The 22,824-nt window shown below is 45.5% G+C and overlaps 6 protein-coding genes across 6 annotated transcripts; 3 read left to right on the top strand and 3 right to left on the bottom strand.

Annotated features, from left to right (window-relative positions):
- Positions 1–12: 12 nt before the first annotated feature.
- F5147DRAFT_788521 (uncharacterized protein) lies at positions 13–3,179 on the top strand (the record flags this gene model as incomplete). The annotated part of the gene is made up of 8 exons (XM_041442992.1): positions 13–183; positions 470–502; positions 560–795; positions 1,406–1,536; positions 1,590–1,955; positions 2,013–2,255; positions 2,319–2,447; positions 2,514–3,179. Exons 1-8 carry the CDS (start codon positions 59–61, stop codon positions 3,177–3,179), a joined length of 1,929 nt encoding a protein of 642 aa, XP_041285750.1. The 5' UTR covers positions 13–58.
- A 6,599-nt stretch (positions 3,180–9,778) lies between these two features.
- On the bottom strand, positions 9,779–11,516 carry F5147DRAFT_658507 (uncharacterized protein; the record flags this gene model as incomplete). Its single annotated transcript, XM_041434453.1, has 13 exons — positions 9,779–9,842; positions 10,080–10,157; positions 10,209–10,373; positions 10,424–10,451; positions 10,579–10,682; positions 10,705–10,722; positions 10,785–10,858; positions 10,919–10,951; positions 10,995–11,042; positions 11,099–11,118; positions 11,179–11,212; positions 11,264–11,369; positions 11,470–11,516. 13 exons carry the CDS (start codon positions 11,514–11,516, stop codon positions 9,779–9,781), a joined length of 819 nt encoding a protein of 272 aa, XP_041285751.1.
- Positions 11,517–13,084: 1,568 nt separating this feature from the next.
- Positions 13,085–15,027, bottom strand: F5147DRAFT_658508 (uncharacterized protein; the record flags this gene model as incomplete). The annotated part of the gene is made up of 14 exons (XM_041434454.1): positions 13,085–13,429; positions 13,498–13,504; positions 13,568–13,579; positions 13,645–13,722; positions 13,980–14,004; positions 14,142–14,218; positions 14,309–14,394; positions 14,434–14,456; positions 14,569–14,611; positions 14,652–14,679; positions 14,728–14,761; positions 14,807–14,811; positions 14,838–14,882; positions 14,981–15,027. The coding sequence occupies 14 exons, from the start codon at positions 15,025–15,027 to the stop codon at positions 13,085–13,087; spliced, it is 855 nt and encodes a 284-aa protein (XP_041285752.1).
- Positions 15,028–18,340: 3,313 nt separating this feature from the next.
- On the top strand, positions 18,341–18,836 carry F5147DRAFT_42210 (uncharacterized protein). The gene is made up of 2 exons (XM_041429747.1): positions 18,341–18,358; positions 18,412–18,836. The coding sequence occupies exon 2, from the start codon at positions 18,493–18,495 to the stop codon at positions 18,748–18,750; it is 258 nt and encodes an 85-aa protein (XP_041285753.1). The 5' UTR covers positions 18,341–18,358; positions 18,412–18,492; the 3' UTR covers positions 18,751–18,836.
- On the top strand, positions 18,815–21,022 carry F5147DRAFT_726276 (carbohydrate esterase family 8 protein). The gene is made up of 10 exons (XM_041439168.1): positions 18,815–19,136; positions 19,186–19,276; positions 19,332–19,532; positions 19,589–19,745; positions 19,800–19,821; positions 19,873–19,987; positions 20,045–20,093; positions 20,153–20,246; positions 20,297–20,343; positions 20,396–21,022. Exons 1-10 carry the CDS (start codon positions 18,922–18,924, stop codon positions 20,524–20,526), a joined length of 1,122 nt encoding a protein of 373 aa, XP_041285754.1. The 5' UTR covers positions 18,815–18,921; the 3' UTR covers positions 20,527–21,022.
- Positions 20,614–22,452, bottom strand: F5147DRAFT_748376 (CoA-transferase family III; the record flags this gene model as incomplete). The annotated part of the gene is made up of 7 exons (XM_041440061.1): positions 20,614–20,931; positions 21,001–21,186; positions 21,239–21,534; positions 21,599–21,924; positions 21,977–22,090; positions 22,138–22,247; positions 22,306–22,452. 7 exons carry the CDS (start codon positions 22,450–22,452, stop codon positions 20,614–20,616), a joined length of 1,497 nt encoding a protein of 498 aa, XP_041285755.1.
- Between the last annotated feature and the right edge of the window lie 372 nt (positions 22,453–22,824).

The following is a 22,824-nucleotide window of genomic DNA, read 5'->3' on the forward strand; positions in this document are numbered from 1 at the left end:
CATTTCTCTTCTCTTTGGTAGCATAAATGTCCGCGTCCAAAGTCCATGCGTGCTAGTCATGGAGAAGGACAACACGGGTGGTGCGTCATCTTTGGCTTCTGCATTGTCCACACTGTCCTCAGCTGCAGCACCACCGCATTCTTCTTCTTCTGCGACACCGGTGAAGGTACAACAATTCAGATGGTGAGTCTGAACAATGTTGGGTCTTGCAGAACCTAGCTGCTATTCGACCCTAAAGGGTTTCTGGACCAGGCTCAAGGCTCAGAGAAGAGGAAATATGATAGAAACTGCTCAAGACTCAGACAGACTCATACTGGTAACTGGTGAAAAGATAACTTTATTATGTAAGCTACAAAGTGCCAACATAAGGTAAGGTAAAGACAGTCTCTCCAAGCCTAGCCACAAATGAATCCCTACACCGGTCCGAGTCGTGGAGGTGGTGAGTCCTGGTTGCAACTCCTTTGTGGAGGAAGGATGATGAAGGCAAGACCGTTTGCAATGCGTAAGTTCTCATTTGTTGTTCCTTCTATATTCGTACCAATCTCTTATATACATACAGATGCGGCCTCTACTATAAGCTTCACGGCTCTGCTTGTCCCATTAGTATGAAATCCGATATTATTTGGAAGCGCTCTCGACACAATGCTTGTGTGCAGCGCTCCTCCCTCACCGAGCCCCCAAGCGCATCTAACATGCCTGGCACTCCTTCCGTTATGGAGGAGACACTTTCAGAACAGGTTCTGGTGCGACAAGCACAGGTACTTCTTCGTCTTCACGGCGCAGCAGCATGGACTCGTCTGTCCACACAGTCGATGCGGGCACTGTTGTGCCACACCTGCCACTATACTACCCACCAACCCACCATGAGACCCGCACCTGCCATGGGGGTGTGGGTATACCTGCAGGTGTGGGTGCGGGTGATGCTTGCGACACCCATGGGTACACCCATGTCATTCCCTACTCAGAGGTAAAGTACCTGTACAATGTATGTCCTTCCTTATCTATTACCACGGTGGTGATGTAATGATGTCCACCAGGCACCTCACCTGAAATAAGTTTATAAGAAGACAGCACCCTCGCCTGACTGTCATTAATTACATCGTGCCTCCTCCTGCCAGTGATAAGACGTGTCTGTTCAGGACTCATGGAAGTAAGTAGGGCGTGCATTGACTCATCAGACTTCAATTAATTCTGACTATCAGCGCACCATGTAGCCTTAGTATGTGTTCAAACACGCTGTGAACGCGCTATCAATGGTGTTTATGACATAAAGTAAGTGCCAAAATTTATATAAAGATCTCATGGCAAATTTGAAAGCCTCAGGCCAATTTTCACCTCATCGTCACCTCTCTTCGAATCATTGACATGCCTCAGTGACAGCAAAACTGAGCTGAAGACAATTCAGACTTCGAAAGCAGTTCACACATCGATGAAGACTCGACTGATTCTTCTACTGACTCAGATGAAGATCTTGTGCAAGTACGTGCTGCCATTGGGCCTGCTAGAGATGGTGCGACTGTTCAGGAAGTCCGCCAGGTGTGTCTTATTGTCGTTATTGGTGTCATTTTCCACTACTCACATACATTCAGGTGCTTGAAGTCGCACAGAACCTGCTACTGAATATGCGTGGTAAATGTCGAGAATTACTGAAACGGAATGCACTCCTCGAGGCTACTACAGCCAAAGGACATCGGTGGAACCTGACCACCAAGGATCTTGCACTCTCCGCCAAAGAAGATACTATACGGGCTCACGGGCACAAATATTATATGACACACTGTCTATGGATCAATGCCGAAATTTTTCCCTTGCGTGCGCCTCCTAACATTGAACTCTTTGGCAGTGAGCGCTGGCTGTCGCCACAGTCAATAGAGGATGGCGTAAAGGCAGAGCTATTCAAGTTCATTCCAGAAATTGATCACGAGTTGATGCATCACAAGAACTTTGCACCGCATGTACGGAATCTCTTTCAGCTTAGTTAAATTGACTTAAACTAATTCTAATTCTGGTAGTTTGCAAAGGGAGTTGGTGGCATTCGCTTGGAGATGGTGTCAGATGTCAAATCTTGCGCAGGCGCTATTTTTGGGTTGAATCCTGAATTTTTTGTTCGAGGCTACCCTCGTGATACCCAACCAGAATGCCGTGTTGTGCTTGTGAATCCCCATGGTGAACACACAAAGTTTGCTCCCATACTCTTTCTTCATCCAGAGCATCCCAACAAAGACGAATTTCTCAAAACAGCAAAGCTTGTTCGGGTGCGTATTTGTTCTATGTAAATGAGCAACATCTTGATCGTCTGGCTTCTGTTATTACAATAGGTCTTAAAAGTGGCGCTCTTTGGGAAATCCTCCCTTTCTGCCACCTATGCTCCAGCTCCCAAGACTAAGGGCAAACTCTGGCAACTATGGAATACCACTCCAGGTATGATTGCTGCTGCTGCTGTTGTTGTAAGTCCTCCTGTAACATCGTATTTCTGAGTTCACGCTGATTATTATATGTTTGTCCGTCGACAGGCAATATTTGTTCTCTCAGGCGACAAGGATCTGTATGCTAAGGGCAAAAAAAGCAACATCATGTACCACCAATATCACAACTACTATCGGCAATGCCTAATGACTGGAGGCACCTGGGCGCGAGACATCCTTAGCTTTTACAACAATGCCCTCTTTCCGGAAACCTCATCCTTGCATGCCAATCAAGACACGGCAGATACAGACTTAGGCGCTTCCCAAAACAACTGGGAAGAAGAACTCAAGCGTGCCATGGAAGAAGGAGGCCATGGAGTAGCTTTTGCTTTTAAATTTGATCCCATTGTTATCGCTCAATCTGCCTCCGTTGTGCCCCCACCATCTGCCTCTGTTGCACGCCCACCATCTGCCTCCATTGCACGCCCACCATCTGCCTCCGTTGCGCTACCAGTACATGACCCTGACATTGCCGCCACTGGATTGCCACGCATGTCTGTGACCGCTCCCATTACTTTACCCGCTCCTATCATTGCAGCGCCATCCAATTCTATTTCTTCAGCAATGCAGGACCTTACTTTGACAGATGGTTCTCGCACTGTAGAACCTAATGTGGTTGGACCTATCCCCCCAAAGCCCAAACCAAAGCCAAGGCGCAAAGCTAAAGCAGATGAGCTAGGTACCGAGGTTCGCAGGTCTGGCCGCAAGAAGTGATATCAGTCTGATCACATACTATTTGTCTCGATACTCTCTGCACTCATGCCCGCACTCATTGTTTTAGATCTTCTTTACTATGTCGATTCACCATTCTTACTATCTAGATTCAATTGTCTGGACCAACCGTCTTAATGACAATGAATGTCACTTTGTTTCACACGTCCACACCTTCTTCACTGCATCTAATGGTATTCTCAATGAGCTCATCAGCCTCTTCATAAACCAGCAAGCGCAAATCATCTATTTTTTCTTGGCGGGGGTGCTGAACTGACATCATGACTTCATCATAAACTGGCAAGCGCAAATCATCTATTTTTTCTTGGTGGGGGTGCTGAACTGACATCGCGACTTCATCATAAACCGGCAAGCGCAAATCATCTATTTTTTCTTGGCAGGGGTGCTGAACTGACATCACGACTTCATACCAAACAGTGCTGAATTCTTTGCCAGGTCAATTCAGACTTCATCGCTCAAACAACACATGATGAGGATACTTAATTTATGACCACCCTGCATTCAAACCAGTCAGAATCACTACTAAATTAGGTCAGAAGTACACACAATCAAATAGCTGAATAAGCAGCTATATTCCCAGTCATGCCAACTTTACTCCGGCTCTTGAGATCCAACTACAACCTTCTGATCATGACTTTTCATTGAAGTCTGAATCGCTCCCTGACAACACTATTACTTCTATCTCGCCCCCAATTCAGACACTCTCAACTGTAACCCACGCTCATTGTCCATACCATTGCCACCAGTCTGAGCAACAGGAACAACAACGGCAACTGCGGCAGCAGCACATTGACAGGTATTGTTATTTTTTTTACAAAAATTATACTGCCTCTGACACTCCCAATCTACCCCCTCTCATTGCTATTGCTGCTAGTCCATTGTGTGCATCTCCCTCATCACTGGATTCTGTCGCTGTCTCTCCCATTGCCACTCAATTCTCACCCGTCTACTAGGGCTGCAACCTTGCATTTACATTCGAAATTCAGTCATTTGGCTTGCTGTGACGTTCCAGCCCTGTGTAATCCTCATGCCAGTTCAAACCCATAAGTGTTATAGTAATCATTGTTTTTGTTTTCTTCTAAATTGTGTCTGTCAGTCAATGTGACTTGAGGTATGACTGCCTTGCGATGCTCTGCTGCCTTATCTCAATTTGATTCGTAAGTCCTCTTCATCTTTGTATTTCCACTCTGTGTAATGACATTCAATGTTTCAGATCACCTATCACTAATATTAATTATGTCTCGTAGTGTCTCATATGTATGCTTTCGTTGAGTTTCGAAGCCGGTGCCGCCAATAGTACAATTTTATTTATCTCAGTTTTAATTTTATTTCTATCATTGGAATTTTATTGGTCGCATTGAAATTGACATTGCACAACGAAATTTGGTTGAAATGCTAAAATATTCTTGGAAGAAACCTTGACACTTAGAACTGTCTTTTAACACCTTGTAAGGCACGGTCAATGCATATTTTAGGCCTGCCTTGGAAGGCAGACGCAAGACCAAATGGGTCACTGCCAACCGGCTTATGGCAATTTTGGGTGTTCTTGCAAGTCAGTCGTAATGCTGCTGGCAAATTGAAGCCTTTCAATCCATTTTAAGGCATGGCAACCCAAAATAGATATTTCCGACAAAGGCTGTTGGTCACGGACTTGCTTTCTAAGATGAAGCATGACCCGTGACATCATGACAACCTATAGCAAGAGTAAATGCCAATCAAGAATGGTTTTCGCCTGCCCATCAACTTACCATTAACCTGACAAGGCAATCACGAAGTTGTTTAGCATAGCAGCAGACAGACGAGCTGGGAATCTCACAAGAACACCAATCTAGTGAACAGGTATAAATCATTGTACTGTCATATACTGGATTCTACACCTCACTTCCACTATGATATCTTGTCCAAATCCTCATATATCCGGACATATCCATATGATCCCCACCTGATCCAGTTCACACATCCAATCCATACTCCATCCGATCCTCATCTGGCGATCCTCATCCATGTCCTATCCGAACCCCTGGCTTTTGGACCTTCGGATCTTGTCTGTGGTCATATCCGAAACTATTCCCATGCACCTGTGCATTACCCCATTTAGGATATACCTGTGTTTCCAGCTCTCGGTTATCTCTGCTTCCGTCTTGATAATGTATTCTGTATGAGTTTCATCTCCGAGTTCATTTCCTTATGATCTGTTTCACTTACTAATACATTTCCACATGCTTGTACATAGCCTTACCTCTCTGCTTACTGATCTGCACAGACTTGCCTCTAGTATAGAAACTCCTGTAGAAACTCCTGTACTTCCTTAGTCTGAATATCATATTAGTCCTCACACTAGATCTCACTCTAAGTCCTCATACTAGTTCTTTCCTTCTGAATATCCACCTTAGGCCTAGGGAGGAATTCCCTAGGCTGGAGCTCCGCTCCTCTGCTCCCCCAATCCTCTGCTCACCCACTCATCCAATCCTCCATTCCTCTGAGTTTCCGGAAGTTCCTCCGGATCCTTCCTGCAGTCCTCCGGACCTATTCTGCTTCGGACTTTGTCCCTGCAGCCTTTCCTCTGTCTCCATTCTACTCAGGATTCATCCTGAGTAGCCATTACACATATCTGTACTAGGATGAAACCTCATAGTAATTTCTGGAAGTCCCTTCGGAACTTTCCCGCACCCCTCCGGAAGTTCTCGCACTCATCCGGATCTGGACTTTCCCGCTGTGTGCAAGGAACAATAGCTAGATGAGAAGGGGTGTAATGGGAAGAAAGGGGGAAGTGGGGTAAAAACTCAAATAGACCTCTGGACGCGAGTATAGATTTGGCCTGAGGGGATTGCTACTGAGAATGATTCCTCTAAGTAAAAGTGTGAGGGGAAACGTAGAAACTAATAAGGGTGACTGAGACTAAAAGGAAATGCGAAAGCCGAAGCCGACACGATGCGAGCGCGAGCGAGCTGCCAAAAATGCGATGTGATATACGCGTAGACGAAGCGCCAATAAGATGCAATGCAATGCGAGCATGAGTGGCCGCGATGTGATGAAACGCGAAAGCATGCGGTGTGTGTGAGGAATGATAGCTAGATGAGAAGGGGTGAAAGGGGGAGAAAGGGTGAAGTGGGGTAAAACTCAAATAGACCTCTGGACGCGAGTATAGATTTGGCCCAAGGGGATTGCTACTGAGAATGATTCCTCTAAGTAAAATATGGAGGGGGAAACTTTAGAAACTGGTAAGAGTAACTGAGAATGGAAGAGTGTGCAACATTGTGCTTGATGCGATGTAGGGATTCATTTCTGGCTAGGCTTGGAGAGACTGTCTTTACCTTACCTTATGTTGGCACTTTGTAGCTTACATAATCAAGTTACCTTTTCACCAGTTCTACTATGAGTCTGAGTATTCAGCAAGTTTCTATCATATTTCCTCTTCTCTGAGCCTTGAGCCTGGTCCAGAAACCCTTTAGGGTCGAATAGCAGCTAGGTTCTGCAAGACCCAACATTGTTCAGACTCACCATCTGAATTGTTGTACCTTCAGCGTGAATGTTAGCGCGACCGTTAATACAGCGCGCGATGTGGTCGGCCGAAGGTTTTTAGACTTAGAGTCTGAGTGTTGCATGCAAACAGATGATAATTTTTGATAACGGGAAAAGAAGATACATGAAAATTCCTAAGTCTAAAGTATATATGATAGCGCGCGTAGTGCTGTTCGGAGCCGAGAAGATAATGGTAATACGTATCAAGGGTCCATAACGCAAGTAACAAAACATACACGATATCACCTTCGGAAATATAATCAGTCTAACACGAATGAGATAAAATACGCACCAATGGACAAGTGGAGGACATGGATAGGACGGAGGAATGACGCACGACGGAACTGACGAAAAGTGGATGCAAACCAATGTAGGTTTACAACTCAGAGTGGTGCTATAGGCTCCAAACTGATATCTTTATGTTGTAGGTCATGCACTGCCTATCTGCTATACTTGCGGAACAAGTGCATTCGACCCTAAAGGGGAAGCTAGTGCAGCAAAGGTCTAGAAATGGATGCAAAAGGTGCCACTCATCGGCCAATGCGAAGTGCGGGAAAGCGGCAGGTGCGTGCGCATAAGCACGGGAACGTAGTGGTCAGCTGAAAGCGGAAGGCATGGGAAAGACACGGCTGTGAAGCAGCCGATGCGCAAAGGGTTTGGATGATAATAGAGATGAAGGACAATAGGAATAGACGTAGAGCGAGGCAATAACTGATACGATGCAAGTGGTAAATGGATACTGATTGCCAATAGCTACCAACTGTAGGCTAATGGGAGTTTGCTACTGGAACATCCGGAAAACAAGCTACTGAATGATATGTACTGCTAGTGCTTAAGTATTGCGCTAAGCACTGTCACATGGAACCGAGCTGATGCGCTACCGAGCTATGTATGTAAAGCTATATGTAATAAAGGTGGTCCAATGCGAAAATGGTTTGATATGTAAATATAATTATGAAACAACGTACCATTGGGTTGGTTTTGGACTATGGATGGGTGCGGAACGTCGGCTGATGAAGCGCAAGAAAAGCGGCCACTAAGCGCGGCTGTGCATGCGCACGGGAATGTTGCGGCTGTCGTGGGAAAGTAGCGGCCGCTATGCACGACTCGTGGGAGAGCTGCGCTTCATGTAGGCAAGTAATAGGGTGCTGAGGGATACCACAAAAATAGCCTCTATGAGGCTACAAGGACTCCAAGTCCTACACCGAAGTGCGCGCGTGAGCCGCGGCCGTCAGCCGACGATGCAAGACATGCGCACTATACCAAGGATAGCACATACTGCAATTAGAACCAGAGGGACAACACAAAAAGGCCTATACGAGGCCACAAAGACCATAGGTCTTACACCACGCTCCTTCAGAAGTCCTATGGACTTCCTCCAGATGTCATCTGCAACATCAGGTGACCGACTTGAAAATGATAAAATCATGTAAAGCTTTGTCTACTCTAAAATACATATAATATCTATCACAATTGTAATCCAAATGAGAAAGCTTTAAATACCTGGACTAAGTTGGATAGAAACTACCAACGGTACAATCTTGACAGTCAGTTTGCAATTACCTATCAAGTTTGACAGATATCCATAAAACTTTACAAGCCTAGAGTGCTTAGGACAAACTCATCAAAGACTCAAAGGTGCTGAATACTGTAGATGATTGTGATAATTTATTTTCAAAAACCAATTTTATTGACAAATGTACAAATGTGCTACATAGTAGTATACAGTAGACTATGAAACAAGAAACAAAGTAATAGTTGGAGGGGATCACCAAAGAGCCAGGGAGGAGAGGTCCATGAAGGAGGCCAGGGAGGAGGGTCCATCAACGGCCAGAGAAGAGTCCACCAACGGCCAGAGAGGGTCCACCAAAGAAGGCCAAGGAGGAGGGTCCTAAAGAAGGCCAGGGAGGAGGGTGTACGAAGGAGCCAGGTAGAAGGGTCCATTAAAGAAGGCCAGGGAGGAGGGTTCACCAAGGAGAGGGAGCACATGAAGAACGGTGTAGAGACTCATGCCTCTCATTGTGCAATATGGCAGTTTTCACTGGGGAGTACATGGCACGAACTTGTAGCATCACTCTGTGTGCTACCTGCAGCTATCTCTATATGAGGCACAGCTTTCCCGCGCAATGCGCGCCATGCGCGCGTACCTTTCCCGCGCTTCACGATGTATATGCGCGCGCGCTTTCCCGCGCTGTAGCACCCTATAGCGCCAGCCATCCGGAAGCATCCATCCACTGTCCACCAAGTTCCCTAGTGCGTATATTTCCATTTCTCACATTTGCATATTGTTCCATCTTTATTTTTATGGACCCTTACTTACATATATCTTTACATACCTTACTCAGTAGCGCTTCGGCTCCGCATGACAGCGCTTAGGCGCCATACTTAAGCGCCAGCAGTACATACTTACTTACTAACTTACTCTCCCACCAGAACGACAGAGGACTTACTGGTTACTACCCACTATTCACCTAGCAGAACATAGTAGAAATCTATTTGTTTACACCTCGCATCTCTCTTCTCTTGTCTTACATCATATCATCACTTAAGCAAACTCACTCTTACTCTCTCTCATATCTGTATACACGCGCACGCTTTCCCGCGCTTCGCGCCATACACGCGCGCATTCCCGCGCCTTGCGCGCACCTGCGCTTTCTCGCGCTTCGCATTGGCCAACCAGTAGCGCTTTCAGCGCATACCTCTAGATCCTTGCTGCACTCGCTTCCCCTTTAGGGTCGAACGCACTTGTTGTCTCAAGTATAGCAGACTAGGCAACGCGCGACCTTACAACATTTATAGATACAACCAGGAGCATTGTTCGTGCCTCGCTGTATCATTGAACCTTCAACGGAACAGAAAGAGTAGAGGCAGGCAGAGCTCACAAGGACTTCACAAAAAAATTTCAAACCCCCAGCTCCCATGATGTACACACCTTAGTAAGCATTAATATTACATAGCATTGCAATTCTATTGCAAACAAGTATCTTCAAGTATCACAAAGTCACACTCTAGCAATGGTCTATCGACATTTATCTATCATAGGTCACACTTGTGGCATCTTACATACGAGCCTCAGACTTATAGTCTTCTTGTAATTCCTTCTCATTCAAAGTCATGTTGCTCCTACTTATGTATCACTTTGTCTTAGAATATAAATATAAATATTTCGTGTATTTTTGATCTGATTCTGTCAATAGTATCTATGAAAACCTTCTTCTCGCCGGTTTCCTGATGAATTAAGGGCACATACTCGGGTAAGGGGCACAGTGCACGAGCTGAAGCCAAGCCCTTCGGAATCAGTCCTGCCCTTTGTGCACGGTCTTAACATGTACTAGTCACAGACAGTGCTGATAGACTTACTGAGCAGCAATGCCCTTCAGGCCTGGGGGCACTTGTATTATCATCACAGTCAGTACTAGGTTAGCAGAACAGATGATACTAGTCGATCAACAGATTAGGCAGTTGGCTTGAATTGAGAAAAGCACCCACATGTAGTACAATGCACCATTGGATTGGAATGTTGGCAACATAGGATCAATAGGACTAATTCCACTCCGATGCTTGGGCAAGGTGCGCCATAGGGTCATGACAAAAATGGCAGTGTCATATGCCAAAGGCAACCATGCCTGAGTAACAGAGAGAGCCCTGACATTGCTGTATGGTGAGTATTTTTTTTTAAAACTAAGAGAACAGTGACTTCATACAGCGGCAAATCATAAACCTCATGACAGGCTAATAGAGAAGTCAGTAACAAGCCACCACATCGGGTAACAGTACTTGCAATGTATTTGTTAAGCATGAGGAACCACTAGAAACATATGATATCACTGTTATCTGCACAAGTAAAAGGTGTGCTCACTTTTGCCAAGAGCCATCAAATATGCCTCAAATGCAACCTGGACTAATAAGAGAAGGCCTATGGCCGCAATGACAAGCCTGCATTCCCAATACAAAGCATGGACCCTACAAAAATCGTAAGAGGTACCTTATCATCGCACTTGAACTGAACTCACCACATCAGCATTATCAATTCTGCTATACTGACACCAAGGATCACCATGGCACCTTGATATCTGACGAAATTTCTGCAACTTAACAGCAGTTTGATGCCAGTCATCTTTAGATCGGAAGCCACAAACCTCTAAGATAATATAAACAATTAGATTTGGAGACACTTGATGGACAAAGCAGTCACCTACCTCTGTGGGCCAATTGGGGAGGGTCAGCACTGACTATAAATTTCAATAAAATATAATCTACGACGAAAGGACAGACCTCACCAATAATTTTGACAACAAATCCCAGAGGTGTGATATATTGATTCTTGGTTTTGAAAGAAAATGTAATTCCAGGAATGAGTCAAATGTGGTTTCACATACCAGCAGAAAGAGGTACCCAGCTAGAATGAATTTGGAGTGAATTATGTGGATAAATATATCAGAGGGTAGCCTATACTTACCAAGTCCTTTGTGTTTACACCAGATCAAGTCTACCTGGAAAATACTTCAGACCTGTTTTTGATATAAAATAGTCATGAAACGTACCTCATCCACAAAGGTGATCATATGATCCCAGCACAGAATTGTGAAACTCGCAATAGCCACAAACTTGAGATACAATAACACATCAGATGGCGAGAGGGTGATTGATCTGAATAAGATGTACAGTGACCGCCTGTTGACTAGCAATAGTAACGCCGAGAGATAATTCATCAAGGCATGCGATACAAAACAACAACATAGGCACTTACGCATGGAGTGAATCTAGGGTCACAGATTGCATGGTCACAGCATCCATTCTTGACAAAAAGTGTAACAGACAAGATGAGATGGGTCCGTGAGACCCTGCAGTTGCGATCTCTGATTGGCCACTGGTGTCTTATATGGATGTCTGACCCCATGATAGAGACTTTGCGTCAAGGGGTAATCTACTTCTAAGATAAGCGTCTGCGGAGGTCATGAGCTTCTCCAAAGAGAAAGACACATATTACAAGTCCTTACTAAGTGCCAGAGACTTGCCGTGCGCTGAATGTGCGGCTGAGTCATACAAGTGCAATACATTCGAGATCCCAGTTCCAATTTAAGGGGGACATAATGGTTCATCAAGCTGGGTAAAACGACATTGAGAACTCGTCGCAAACATTTGCGAAGGGGAACGACTTGAGTCGATTGACGCTGTAGAGATACAACAATTGCTGGGCACTACATGAAGTAAGTAGCCAGCAATATAAGAATGTTGTGGTCATGCACAGCCTAGTCTGCTATACTTGCAAGACAAGTGCGTTCGACCCGAGGGGTTTGCTGTATGGTTTTAGAATAATCAGTTATATCAAAAGGAAGATAGTCCGAAGCGTGGGAAACAAAGTCCGAAGGTATAATTATGAGTCCAATGTCAAAAACATTGGGTCCAATCTTTTCGGGTTTTGGGTTAGCGGGTTTTCCTCGGGTTGCGTTGGGTTAGCATCGGGCTTGCATCAGGAATATAGCGAATGTCAGGGATAGCGAATGGCGGGTTACTGTCAGATGTTTCGGATAAAGAATGGATGATATTGCGGAATCCAACTAAGAACTACGAATATCGGATGACCTCCTCCTACTTGGAGGTAGAAAGGTAAAGTAAATAGGTAGGAGGTATGTGAAATTTATAGTGTCTATGTAGAATTTCGGAGTGCTATAGGCGAAAGTGGTAGTGCTGATTTTCGGGTCCGATGTCCTATGTCATAAGACATGCTGTACTGCGGACATGTAATAACGCGTTCTACAATGTTAGCGACGTGAAAATGAATAACTGTGCACCTAGTGGGGATAGATACGACAGGACAAGACATAGGGAGGGCAAGTGTGCGGGAAAATATCGGGTCCGATGCGCGGGAAACATCGGGTCTGTCGGATTAGCGTTGGGTTTAGCAGGTTAGCGTTGGGTTTAGTGGATAAACATCGGATTGAGCAGATGAGTGTCGGATAACATTGGAAGTGATTCATGAGTTTGACATGCATGGGAAAATAGCTGAATACATGCTCAGCACGAGCTCGAGTGCTACAATGCATCATGGTGATAATCACAATGCATGGGTGGCACTGGTGGCTGTGCATGAATAATACTAATTACTCTCCTTGGATACTACTCAGATTACTAGTGATGTAATGGTATGAGTACTGTGTATACTGTAAATGATAACTTGCTGTCAAACAAAGGAGAATTCAAGAATCTCGATCGTATTATTTGCTAATTAACTGTAAAGTGTTGGTGGTAGTACAACATCTAGTGTCTGTTTGAACACCTGAGGTTAATGAATGTATTATTGTCCACTTGAATAACATACTTTGCATGTCTATGTCATACAGCAGTCTGTACGATGGTCTTATTCAAACCATTGCCTCCTGGCACCTGCTGCGTTCATTGTTCACAAGGTCAAATGCATTAGTCACTGCAGGGAAGGCGAAGCAGATGTGAACATCACCATCTTGCTGTCCTTGAGAGAATATATCACCGTCGAAAGCTCCTGCATGACTTTGCATTTCGAACAATTCTGTTGTCATTGGAGAAGTCTGGGAGCTAGGAGCTGGTGGTTGCGGGTTCATGATATCTTTGACAGGCCTTTGGCAATCAAAGCAGAGTGGGAATTTGCTTCCAAAATGTGTGTCGAGTGGTACAGAATCACGTGTGCCCTCCTTCTTTAAGCTGAGTGTGATGCATGACATCATTACGACCTTGTAAAGGAACGTGGTCGAGAATAAGATGAAGCAGGAAATTCATGATCTGCATAAATTGGACTCACCGTTAATCTGCAATATTTATCCATCGATGTTGGAAAATCAGCTCCTGGATTACCAATTGACCATACTCACATAAGTTCAAGTCTGAAAAGAATTTCAGTTTTAGAGCATGTCAGGTAGCTATGCCACTCAACACATAGAAAATGTACTGTCCAGTAATGTTCTTCAAGCCTTCTGGAGCCCTCACAACCATGATGATAAAGATAGGGTTTATGGTACACATTACACTGTTAAATTAAATCATATAAAAGTGTGCAATTGTTTGATCCAGGAGTGTACCTGTAAAATAAAACTCCATCTGCAAACAGTGTGTGGATGATATGCCCTGCCTCCTTATTTTTCATCAAGGGCAATGTTCAGTTCAAAGTTAAGGCAAAGACGACTGTGTCATAGAGGAGAGGGACCCATGCCCATGCAGATGCAAGACCCTTTCTGAGTTCACTTTCAGTACTCCACTAACTGAACTAAAGCATGGATAACATACACATTAGAGAATTCCATGCAACAAGCTGTGTGAAAACCATGAGTAGATGAGATAACAAGCATCTAGATAGATGGGTTCACAATGTATAAAAGAGGAGTGAGGGACAGCTGATCAACAGATTAGGTGGACCCAAATCGCACGTCAAACGACTTTGGTACTCACCTACACCGTGAGACAACAGCCAAGCGCCAACTGCAACCCAAACAAACAATAACGATGCTACAAGGATCACAACACATCTGTTGTCATGGTACATAGCTCGAACACTGATGGATAGGATTTAGGGATTGTGCATGGTGATAACTAGTACATTTCGATTGAGAGCTCACCGCAGGAACATCATTAGTCCCACAACTTGAATCCCAACTGCAGTCATGGCCCCCTCATACCAAACACAATGCTCACATTTATGCACCTGTCACAACACACTGAAGTTGAGAATTAGATGTCTTACTTCTGCATTGCTTGTTAGGTTATCTTTATAAAAAAAACAGAAAGTATACTAACTATGAACAACCAAGAAGGCAGGCTATATGCTTCATGATAATTAAAGTGTCACTCATCAGCACAACAGGTATCTAGAACTTACCAACAAGGTTCATGATGAAACCGATAGGTGTGAGGTACCAATTCTACATCAAATTAAGGCAGGAAACATCATTATCAGCCCACCAACGTATGAGCAAGAATAAGAATGTCACTGAAAATTGATGTCACCACCAAGAAAATAATCTATGGGCGAGCTCACAGAGGTTCTTCAGACAACCCCATATCATCTCCACCTGTGGTAGGTTAGCCAATGGGCCAGATAAATAATAAAGACAGACCTTGTCTGCAAAAGTGATTGCATGATCTCACACCAGAATTGTGAAGCCAAGGACACCAACAGCCTGTCTCCTCAGCCTAAATCATTGTATGTGTATTTAATAACCCACAACAGTTTGAGAACTGGTAGGAGTGGTGAGGAAACTGAGGGACATAGCATGAGACATGGCTCTTACGCTTCCAGCACCTCACTGATGATTTTGGTGTTCAGTGGGAGCGACATGGTCAAAGTACCTCTTAGACCCAATAGTTGTGCTATGAACAGAAGGGCAAATGGTGCCGCTGATCCTAAAGAAAAGAAAAAGGTATGCGGGGGAGTCAGATCAGTGAAACCTCGCTGCTCATAAATATGTACATACTTGTATACTGGTGATGTCCCCAAGATATGGATATCAGACATTACTGCAATGTAGACTTTGCCAAGATACCAAGCATCAATGAAGCACGATACTTGATGCTTGATGCATTGATGATCAAATGACAGCTGTGCTCAAAATGCGAGCGATGCTACACAGCCTGCGAGGTGTCTGTACTTTACAAGGGTTTACATGATTGCAGGGAAGTCCATGGCAAGTCTCCCAAATTCAAATTCTGTCAAGTGAAGGCTTGAATAAAACTTTGTCTGCCCTAAAGTTCAGAACTAGGCACGGCAGAGCAAGGTATCTTGACCATGCATTATTTGATACCACCCACGGCAGGAACAACGGATTGATGGGGTACACCCTACATCAATGCATCTGGGGATTTGTGTCAAAGTTCAAGAATAGAAGTTAGGGACAAGAAAGCTTCAACGAGGCCTTTCTACGACTCGGAGTACTTTGATGTCCATAAGCCATGAGCCAATGAAAAACAAGACATGGGCATTGTACCTATCACAAAACCCTTGGTAGGAAAAAAGCGACTATCTCCATTAGTCCAAGGTTTGCTTAGGGGACACTAGACCAAACCTAGATACTTATGGGTGAGTCAAGTCAACCTATAAATTGCAACAGTGAACGAGGCTACAGCCACAATCACAACTGCAGCGACTGATTGTAGGACACGCTGCATTACGATGTTGCCCAGATTTGCATTGGTGCTCAGATGCAGTTGGCAGTTCCTCAACTGACTCTGTCCGAATCTACAGTGATGGAAAACACGTTTGATTTGATGATATCTGTGACAGAAATGAAGTAAAAAAATAACAGAAGGCAGTGAGCCAGTGATTATGACGGAAGCAGGCTGTGTAACATGCCAAGGTACAACTTGCCTGCTGCCTTGTTGGTCCACCAACATTTCTGGCCTCAAGGTTATGGAATATCTGACAAGTCCATGCATACTGGATCCATTCTCTTGAAGCTCTGCTTCTCATTCATGGATCAAAGACTCTGGCGATTGACAGGTTCATGTGCAGAAAGGTGTAACTTGAGAAATTGAGCCTAACTTTGTCGGGAAGATGCACTTGAAACCCCTTGACACAGCCTGCGTACAGATACCTTTATGAGGGGAAGGGCCTGATATGTCATTGTGGTGCTCATCTTCTACGGCTAGTTTCAACCTTGTACTTGTCGTGCTCTTGGGAGTGCTACCAAAAGATAGCCACAAGCTATGACATTGATACCTTCTGACTTGAGGGCTGCGTTATGTCAGGTACCGTCATAAGTGTGACACTGCAGGTGTCAGTGATGTGGACTAATCTGCCACTATAGGTGCTAGTGTTTGCGCTTTATGTGATTGTAGGGGCACTTGCTTGGTAAAGATGTCATAATATGCATGAGGTTAGGAACTGAGTTGGGGCAAAGCAAACAGAGTTTCAAATTTCTGCGACATCATGCATCATAATGGATGTCAGTAATCGATAACATGATAAGAAAGCTTTTGTGAAGGATGAATCCAAGGGCAAATGTGACGCGTGACGGTCCAACCATGAGTCACGCCTGTGTCACGAATAGTAACGGACAGTCACACGCCGCAGTCCGTTCGGCAGACAGTGACTTCAACAGTAATTGATTAGATGCTAATAGTACATCTGTGAGCTACAGTGTGTACGGAGAATTATATAGAGCTAAATGCTAAAGCGCTAATGATTAATGATGTGTAAAATATTGCTGAGGGAACGTATGTGGATGTACTAGTGGGTATTCACACATAGATGGATTGTGAAGCCCTTGACTTGCCGGGTGACGAGTTGAGCAAAAAAAGTATGGTGGATGTAGTCAGGAATACTGAAACCAGTGTGAGATGACGGATGTATATGGTGGTAGCGCGTGTCCAGGCTGGATGTTGCAGGAAGTTCTGGTGGCAAATTCTGCGGTTGGTTCGAAGTTGAAGCTTTTGACGTTGTGGTGGCAATCGTTCGTTTGCCCCCAAGGGCCAAGAAGTCCCGCGAACCTTTGCTGACTGACACAATCAGGATATCCTGCAAGATGTTCTTTAATTCATGCAGTCAGTTCAATCATTGTCCGGGGTCCCATCTCTGGGTAGCGAAAGAGCGCCGGCGGTAGTGATGAGGTCGTCCTTGCGCCTGTATAATGATAGCGAGCCGTCAAATACCTTCGTTTTGATGTCTTTCTTAATGCGCGAGAGCCCGAATTTATGAGCTGGCCAATCCTTGACACTTTCTCTTCAGACGGTAGAAGAGCGGCTGTGATTTGGAAAAAAGCCTGCGAGGCACATACATACCCCTGCTATGGTCTTTAAGACTCTGCTCCGCGACCTGCACAATGAAATTAGTGTTACAGGAACCTAAAAATACATAATCATACCTTGTGTACTCTCGCAGCTACTGAAATGTTCTTTCTTGCAGGTGCCATTTGTGACATCTACGGGTGCATCCTGGATCCTGGACTTATAGTTGAGTTCGGTAGATGCCACCAGCTTGCCTCGGCGATGCCCCATGGGTCCAGCTCAGCACTTGGTCTGTTGCTCAGAGCGCTCAGTGTTCAAACGCTCACAGACTGCGGCTGCAAAGAAACGCCAAATTTAATGTCCGACATCGGCAGCCACGGCAGGTGATCAGGCGCTTGACCCTGAACCACCCAAAGGGGAGTCGAGTCCGATTCGTTTATGTAGATTTGTGAGTGTGACAGTGTTTTTCGTCAATCGCTCTTCTGCTCTATTCATTGTGGCCGTGGGGTTGAGCTCGAAGACAACGGAACACGAGAAGAGTGCGTACGTTCGGACTTAGAATGACGGTATAAAAAATTGGATAATCGGGTAAATACTCAGGTTTATAACAGGGTCAAGACAATACGGTAGCAAGAACGAACGGGTAGTAAGACCGGTAAGGTACGATGACCGCTGGTAAGAATATCGATAGTTGTGACATCGAGTAAACTGAAGAATAAATATGCTAATATGTGTAGTCAGGGGTTTGGAACGGAAACGTCAATAGAATATATTGTGTGGTCGCTAGCGCTTATAAGTCGCCCACCGGGTTATCCACCAACCAAAGTTCCTACTAATTGTAATCAATCTCTAGTACTGATGCGGAGACAGACAACAATATTTTATCCTCACTTCAGCTCATTCCAAATTTTGCTCATGAATGAGGGGGTTTCTGAACTAGACACATCGTACGTGGCCGTGATATTTGCACCTCTCCTCGATTCGATCACAATGTGAATAGTCTGGTACTAGTATCACCCGCTTCAGTCCAGCATTGCCATGGCCCAGGTCCGGTCTGGTCTGATTTGAGTAAATATATTATATGACGGTGATTCGATTGGCATCATGGGTCATGACTTCAGCCGTTACGTGCCACGGCAACGCGTTGGACCATGCCCTAGTCATGATCGGGCCCAGGAAGACTAACCCATTGCCGATTCTTTCAACGGTGATGAGCCCAGTGGTCAGACCGACTTGGATGCTCTCCCACACTGAGTCCCTGTACTACGGTTGCGACTTGGTTACGACTGGTATCACCTCGGATATGGCGTCTAGTATCTACCTCTTTTTAGCGTCGTGATTGCTACCCTTCCGGTTCTTTTGCATCCCTAAACGACGCTACGTTGCTAGCCTGGAAATGTATGTGGGATTCTCGCGATGAGACTCTACAGTATATAAGCGCGAAGGGCGATGGTAGGCATATTAACTTTTGAACCCAGGTCCCATATCCCCCCTCGCAGGCGACGCACTGATGGGACCATATTTGACGCGCCTTACATTCCTTGTTGCACTTCTAGCTGGCTTAGTTGTGCAAATCCAGGCACTCTCCCCTAACTATCTCGCGTGCCAATTGCAAAAGGATGCAGAAACCTCTCCGTTAACTGGGTGTCCAGCAGGAACCCTGTATGTGTCGCCCACAGATAGCAGGGCAAATTTTCAAAGTGTTCAAGCTGCTATAGAGTCTCTGTGGGTAACTGTCGCGATTTTTTTGTCTTCTGTCCTGATATTCCCCCAGGCCACAGACGGGCGACGCTGTAATTCTGATTGGAGCAGGAGAATACTTTGAAATGGTCAATGTTGCGCGATCCGCACCGCTCACTCTTCTGGTAATCATCACTTTCTCAGGCGTAAAGTTCAATTGCTGAGATATTTTTTGTGTAGGGTCAACTTGATCCTTCCACTGCTTACGATACAGCGGGGAATGCTTCTCAGCGCAACCTTGTTCACATTTGGAACAATATATATGTCAAAGATGGGCTGAACGATGTGCAGACCGCGACTTTCACTATTTCACCTGCCTCAGGAGAGAATTTCGGTAACACTGACTTTAGAGCGTATAATATCGACTTCGAAAATCGTTCTGTAAGCGTTTATTTATCTCCTGTACTTGTACATCTGTACAATCTCACTTAATTCAGGCCAACTACTCGATTTCTCAAGCCCTCGTCACCGCCATCAGCTATGCAAATGCTTCCTTCTATGGCTGCACCTTTGCCAGCTGGCAAGATACGTGGTACACCGGTAGCAACGCGCACACATATGTCGTTGACAGTATAATATATGGTCAAACTGATTGTAAGTCATGTTGTCTTGGAAAAGTCGGGTTGCAGCTGCTGATGTTATGGCAAGACCTTTTCGGATTTGGCATGGCGTAAGTGTGTATTAATCCATGTATAAACACCCTGAGTAACCTTTGGAATAGCTGGTTCCAAAGCGTGATTTTGGCCAACCGAGCTTGTGGTGGTGGTATCACAGCCTGGCAAGGTGCGACTGGCACCAGGAATGGGGCATACATCGCCGATTCCAAAATAATTCGGGTCAGTTTTCTGGTCTGGTGCTCATGTTTTTAATGACTATTTTCGTTTTAAACCCAGTCCCCGGATGCCAATGCTACCACTCCGACTGATGCCGGCTGCTCCCTCGGTAAGCTAAGAAATGTAATACATGTTTTAGTTGTAAAGTTAAGCTTGGATCGCCTCTAGGACGCCCATGGAATGCGATGGCCGTTGCTGTGTACATGAACACCTACATGGACGAGAGTATTCGACCTGCAGGTTTCACTTCTTGGTCTGGAAAGTAAGCACTGTTGTTGGGGGATGACACCGATCACTGATTCTCTATGGCAGAGCAAGCATTCCAGACACCACTTATTACGCAGAGTTCAATTCGTCTGGTAAGCCTCATGCACTCATGCTGCAGGCGTCAGATCCTTACGCTCCTCGCAGGTCCTGGAGGGGATATGTCAGCACGTGTAGCGCAAGACCATATCCTGACTTCCGACCAGGCATCATCCTTCACGCTAGAGGAAGTATTTGCCGGTATACCAGAGTGGATTGACTTTAATTACGAGTATTGATGGGTTTTGTGATATTGTACTACAAAAACTCCAATGACGGAAATTCGTCAGCAATTAATTGAACGACGTTCCTCGCATTTAGCATCCTCACACATACGGCAGCCACACAGGTTGATGCCGATTCAAGCCCATTGGAGCTTCCACATCTTTGACAGGCGTAACGGATAGCTGTGCTGCATGGCGAATAGCTGTCATCGTCCTGAGAGGCCCTTCAACGTCCCTTTTGTCACCTGTCGCCTCGTGGAGTGTGACAGATAGTGCTACTACCTCTAGGTTTGGTGGGTTCAATCGCTTTGGTAGAGGTTTCCCATCTCCGAACGCGGTATCTGGCGAAAGTTGCCCAAGTGATCGGAGCCATTGCGCAACTGCTGCTAAAGAGACACGGACTTCCCAGGAGCCGCCCTCCTGTTCAATAAGAGTTTTTTTTAAGAAATTGACTACGACAATGAACGTCGCTGGGGCCTGAGGACTCACAGTGATCGTTTTTGCGATTGCAGCTTGAATTCCAAAAGCGAGGAAGTACCCTGCAACATGATCCAAGGCTTGCACAGGGAGTGCACGAGGTTCTGGCTTATCCACGACGGGCAGCCCATTGAATTTAGCAAAAGCTTCAGCCTCTGCCCAATTAAAGCCCGTAGCAGTCTGTACGAGCGAGTCGAACTAGACATCTCATTGTCAGAAAGTATAGTGATAAAAGTTAAAAAGATATTACGCCACGCTTGTGTTTCCAGGGACCCTCCCAACCGTACGCTGTCAGATTGGCGCATACAATACCAGGCCGAATCTTGGCAAGTTCCTGGGGTCCAAACCCTTTTTCCTGAAGGCCACCTGGTCGGTATGCTTGCAGGAATACATCAGCATCCTTGATTAATTCTTTCAGGCAGTCATTTTGTGGGGCTTGGGTGAGATCGAGCTGCGTTGTGCGCTTGCCACGAGATGTATCGACATCAAACGCGGGCAAATCAGGAAGCTTTGGGGAGGTGACGAGGAGCACGTCAGCGCCATACGCTGTCGAATTTGTAGATCAATAATGCGACCCGGATCACTTCGAGAGAGGAATATTGCCACATGCCTGCAAGCGTTCGGCCGCACACCGGTCCTGAAAGTACCCGGCACAGGTCTAACACTCTAATTCCCTCGAGAGGGAACTGCGGAGACTCCTTGATGTCCCGTTTAGGAGCTTCTCCGATCTTGATAAGCTGGATTGGAGGCGTTCCTCTTAATGCAGCTGCTTGGGGATGCTTGTCCCACTCCTCGAATGACCTATAGGCACTAACACACATTTTCTGCTTTACTGCTTCATCTTCGAAGTCTTTCGCATTCCATTGCAATAGCGCGGCTTGAACGGCTTCACGAGTGGGTTCACACTGCAAAATATTGAGGATGCCCTGTCGGTGACTTTGGTGATCGTTAGCTACCAAACACCTGGCTAAAAATGATGCAAGCTTACTGCGGGAAGTTGGTATGCAGACGAACAAAACTGTCCTTGGTTCTGTATATTCCTGCCAGATAATCCCGCGCAGACGTAATAGGCACCTGGCCATCCACGGTGTACCAAGATTCACTGCTTGGTTTTAGTAAGATGAGATCAAAGATAGAGGGAAGAGTAACCTAGAGATGTCTAGAATAGCGTGACGTGCGTCGACACTGACGTCTTGCATACTTCCGGTCCTCAGAGAAAGGACATATGCAGCTGCTAGGCCTGATAGGCCGATAGATGTCTCAAGGGGGCTTGCTCATATCGATCGACATCCGGGCATTTGAGAGAGGTTTGCTAACCTGGGCTGCTTTCCCTAGCTTGAAGGAAGAATCGATAGCAGTGTCAGGGCAGCCACTGAGTTTGAGGTGTGAAAGGATCTCTGAAGGCAAATCATTGACGAGCCAAAGAGAAGTGGCCTGATCGCATGATTGTAAGGTGTAGGACATGTTTCTGCGCCAAATACTGAACGGGAGATATGGTCGGAATGTTTAGGAAGTGCACAGTGGTGACCTGACTGGGATAGTAGTAGGATAGCAAGAGTCAGCTGAAAGAGTGAGTCCGTCCGAGGCTACAAGAATGTCACAAAAAGAAATATGAATTGTGCACGTCCAACGCGTTGGTTGACAGCTCAGCACGCTCGCCAGGTCTCAATCTTTGCGAGTGAGGTCTTTAAAAATGCAGAATCCTGAAGATCATGCCAACTCATCGAATACATATATAGGGTACAGGTATGGGAAAATTGATGTCCGTCAACGCGATACACTAGCACTTGGTCCGACGACCTACCGTATAGCATGATTTGAGCTCGTTATCTCTCC

This window comes from Suillus discolor (assembly GCF_016758755.1).
Source record: "Suillus discolor strain FC423 chromosome Unknown F5147scaffold_115, whole genome shotgun sequence".
NCBI lineage: Eukaryota > Fungi > Basidiomycota > Agaricomycetes > Boletales > Suillaceae > Suillus > Suillus discolor.

Bases quoted from the DNA above. Each gene is read 5' to 3' on its own strand.
- F5147DRAFT_42210 (XM_041429747.1), top strand. From the start codon at position 18,493: ATGACGGTGATTCGATTGGCATCATGGGTCATGACTTCAGCCGTTACG.
- F5147DRAFT_726276 (XM_041439168.1), top strand. From the start codon at position 18,922: ATGGGACCATATTTGACGCGCCTTACATTCCTTGTTGCACTTCTAGCT. The intron at 19,137-19,185 runs GTGGGTAACTGT...ATATTCCCCCAG, and splicing joins CAAGCTGCTATAGAGTCTCT to GCCACAGACGGGCGACGCTG. The intron at 20,247-20,296 runs GTAAGCACTGTT...TCTCTATGGCAG, and splicing joins TTCACTTCTTGGTCTGGAAA to AGCAAGCATTCCAGACACCA.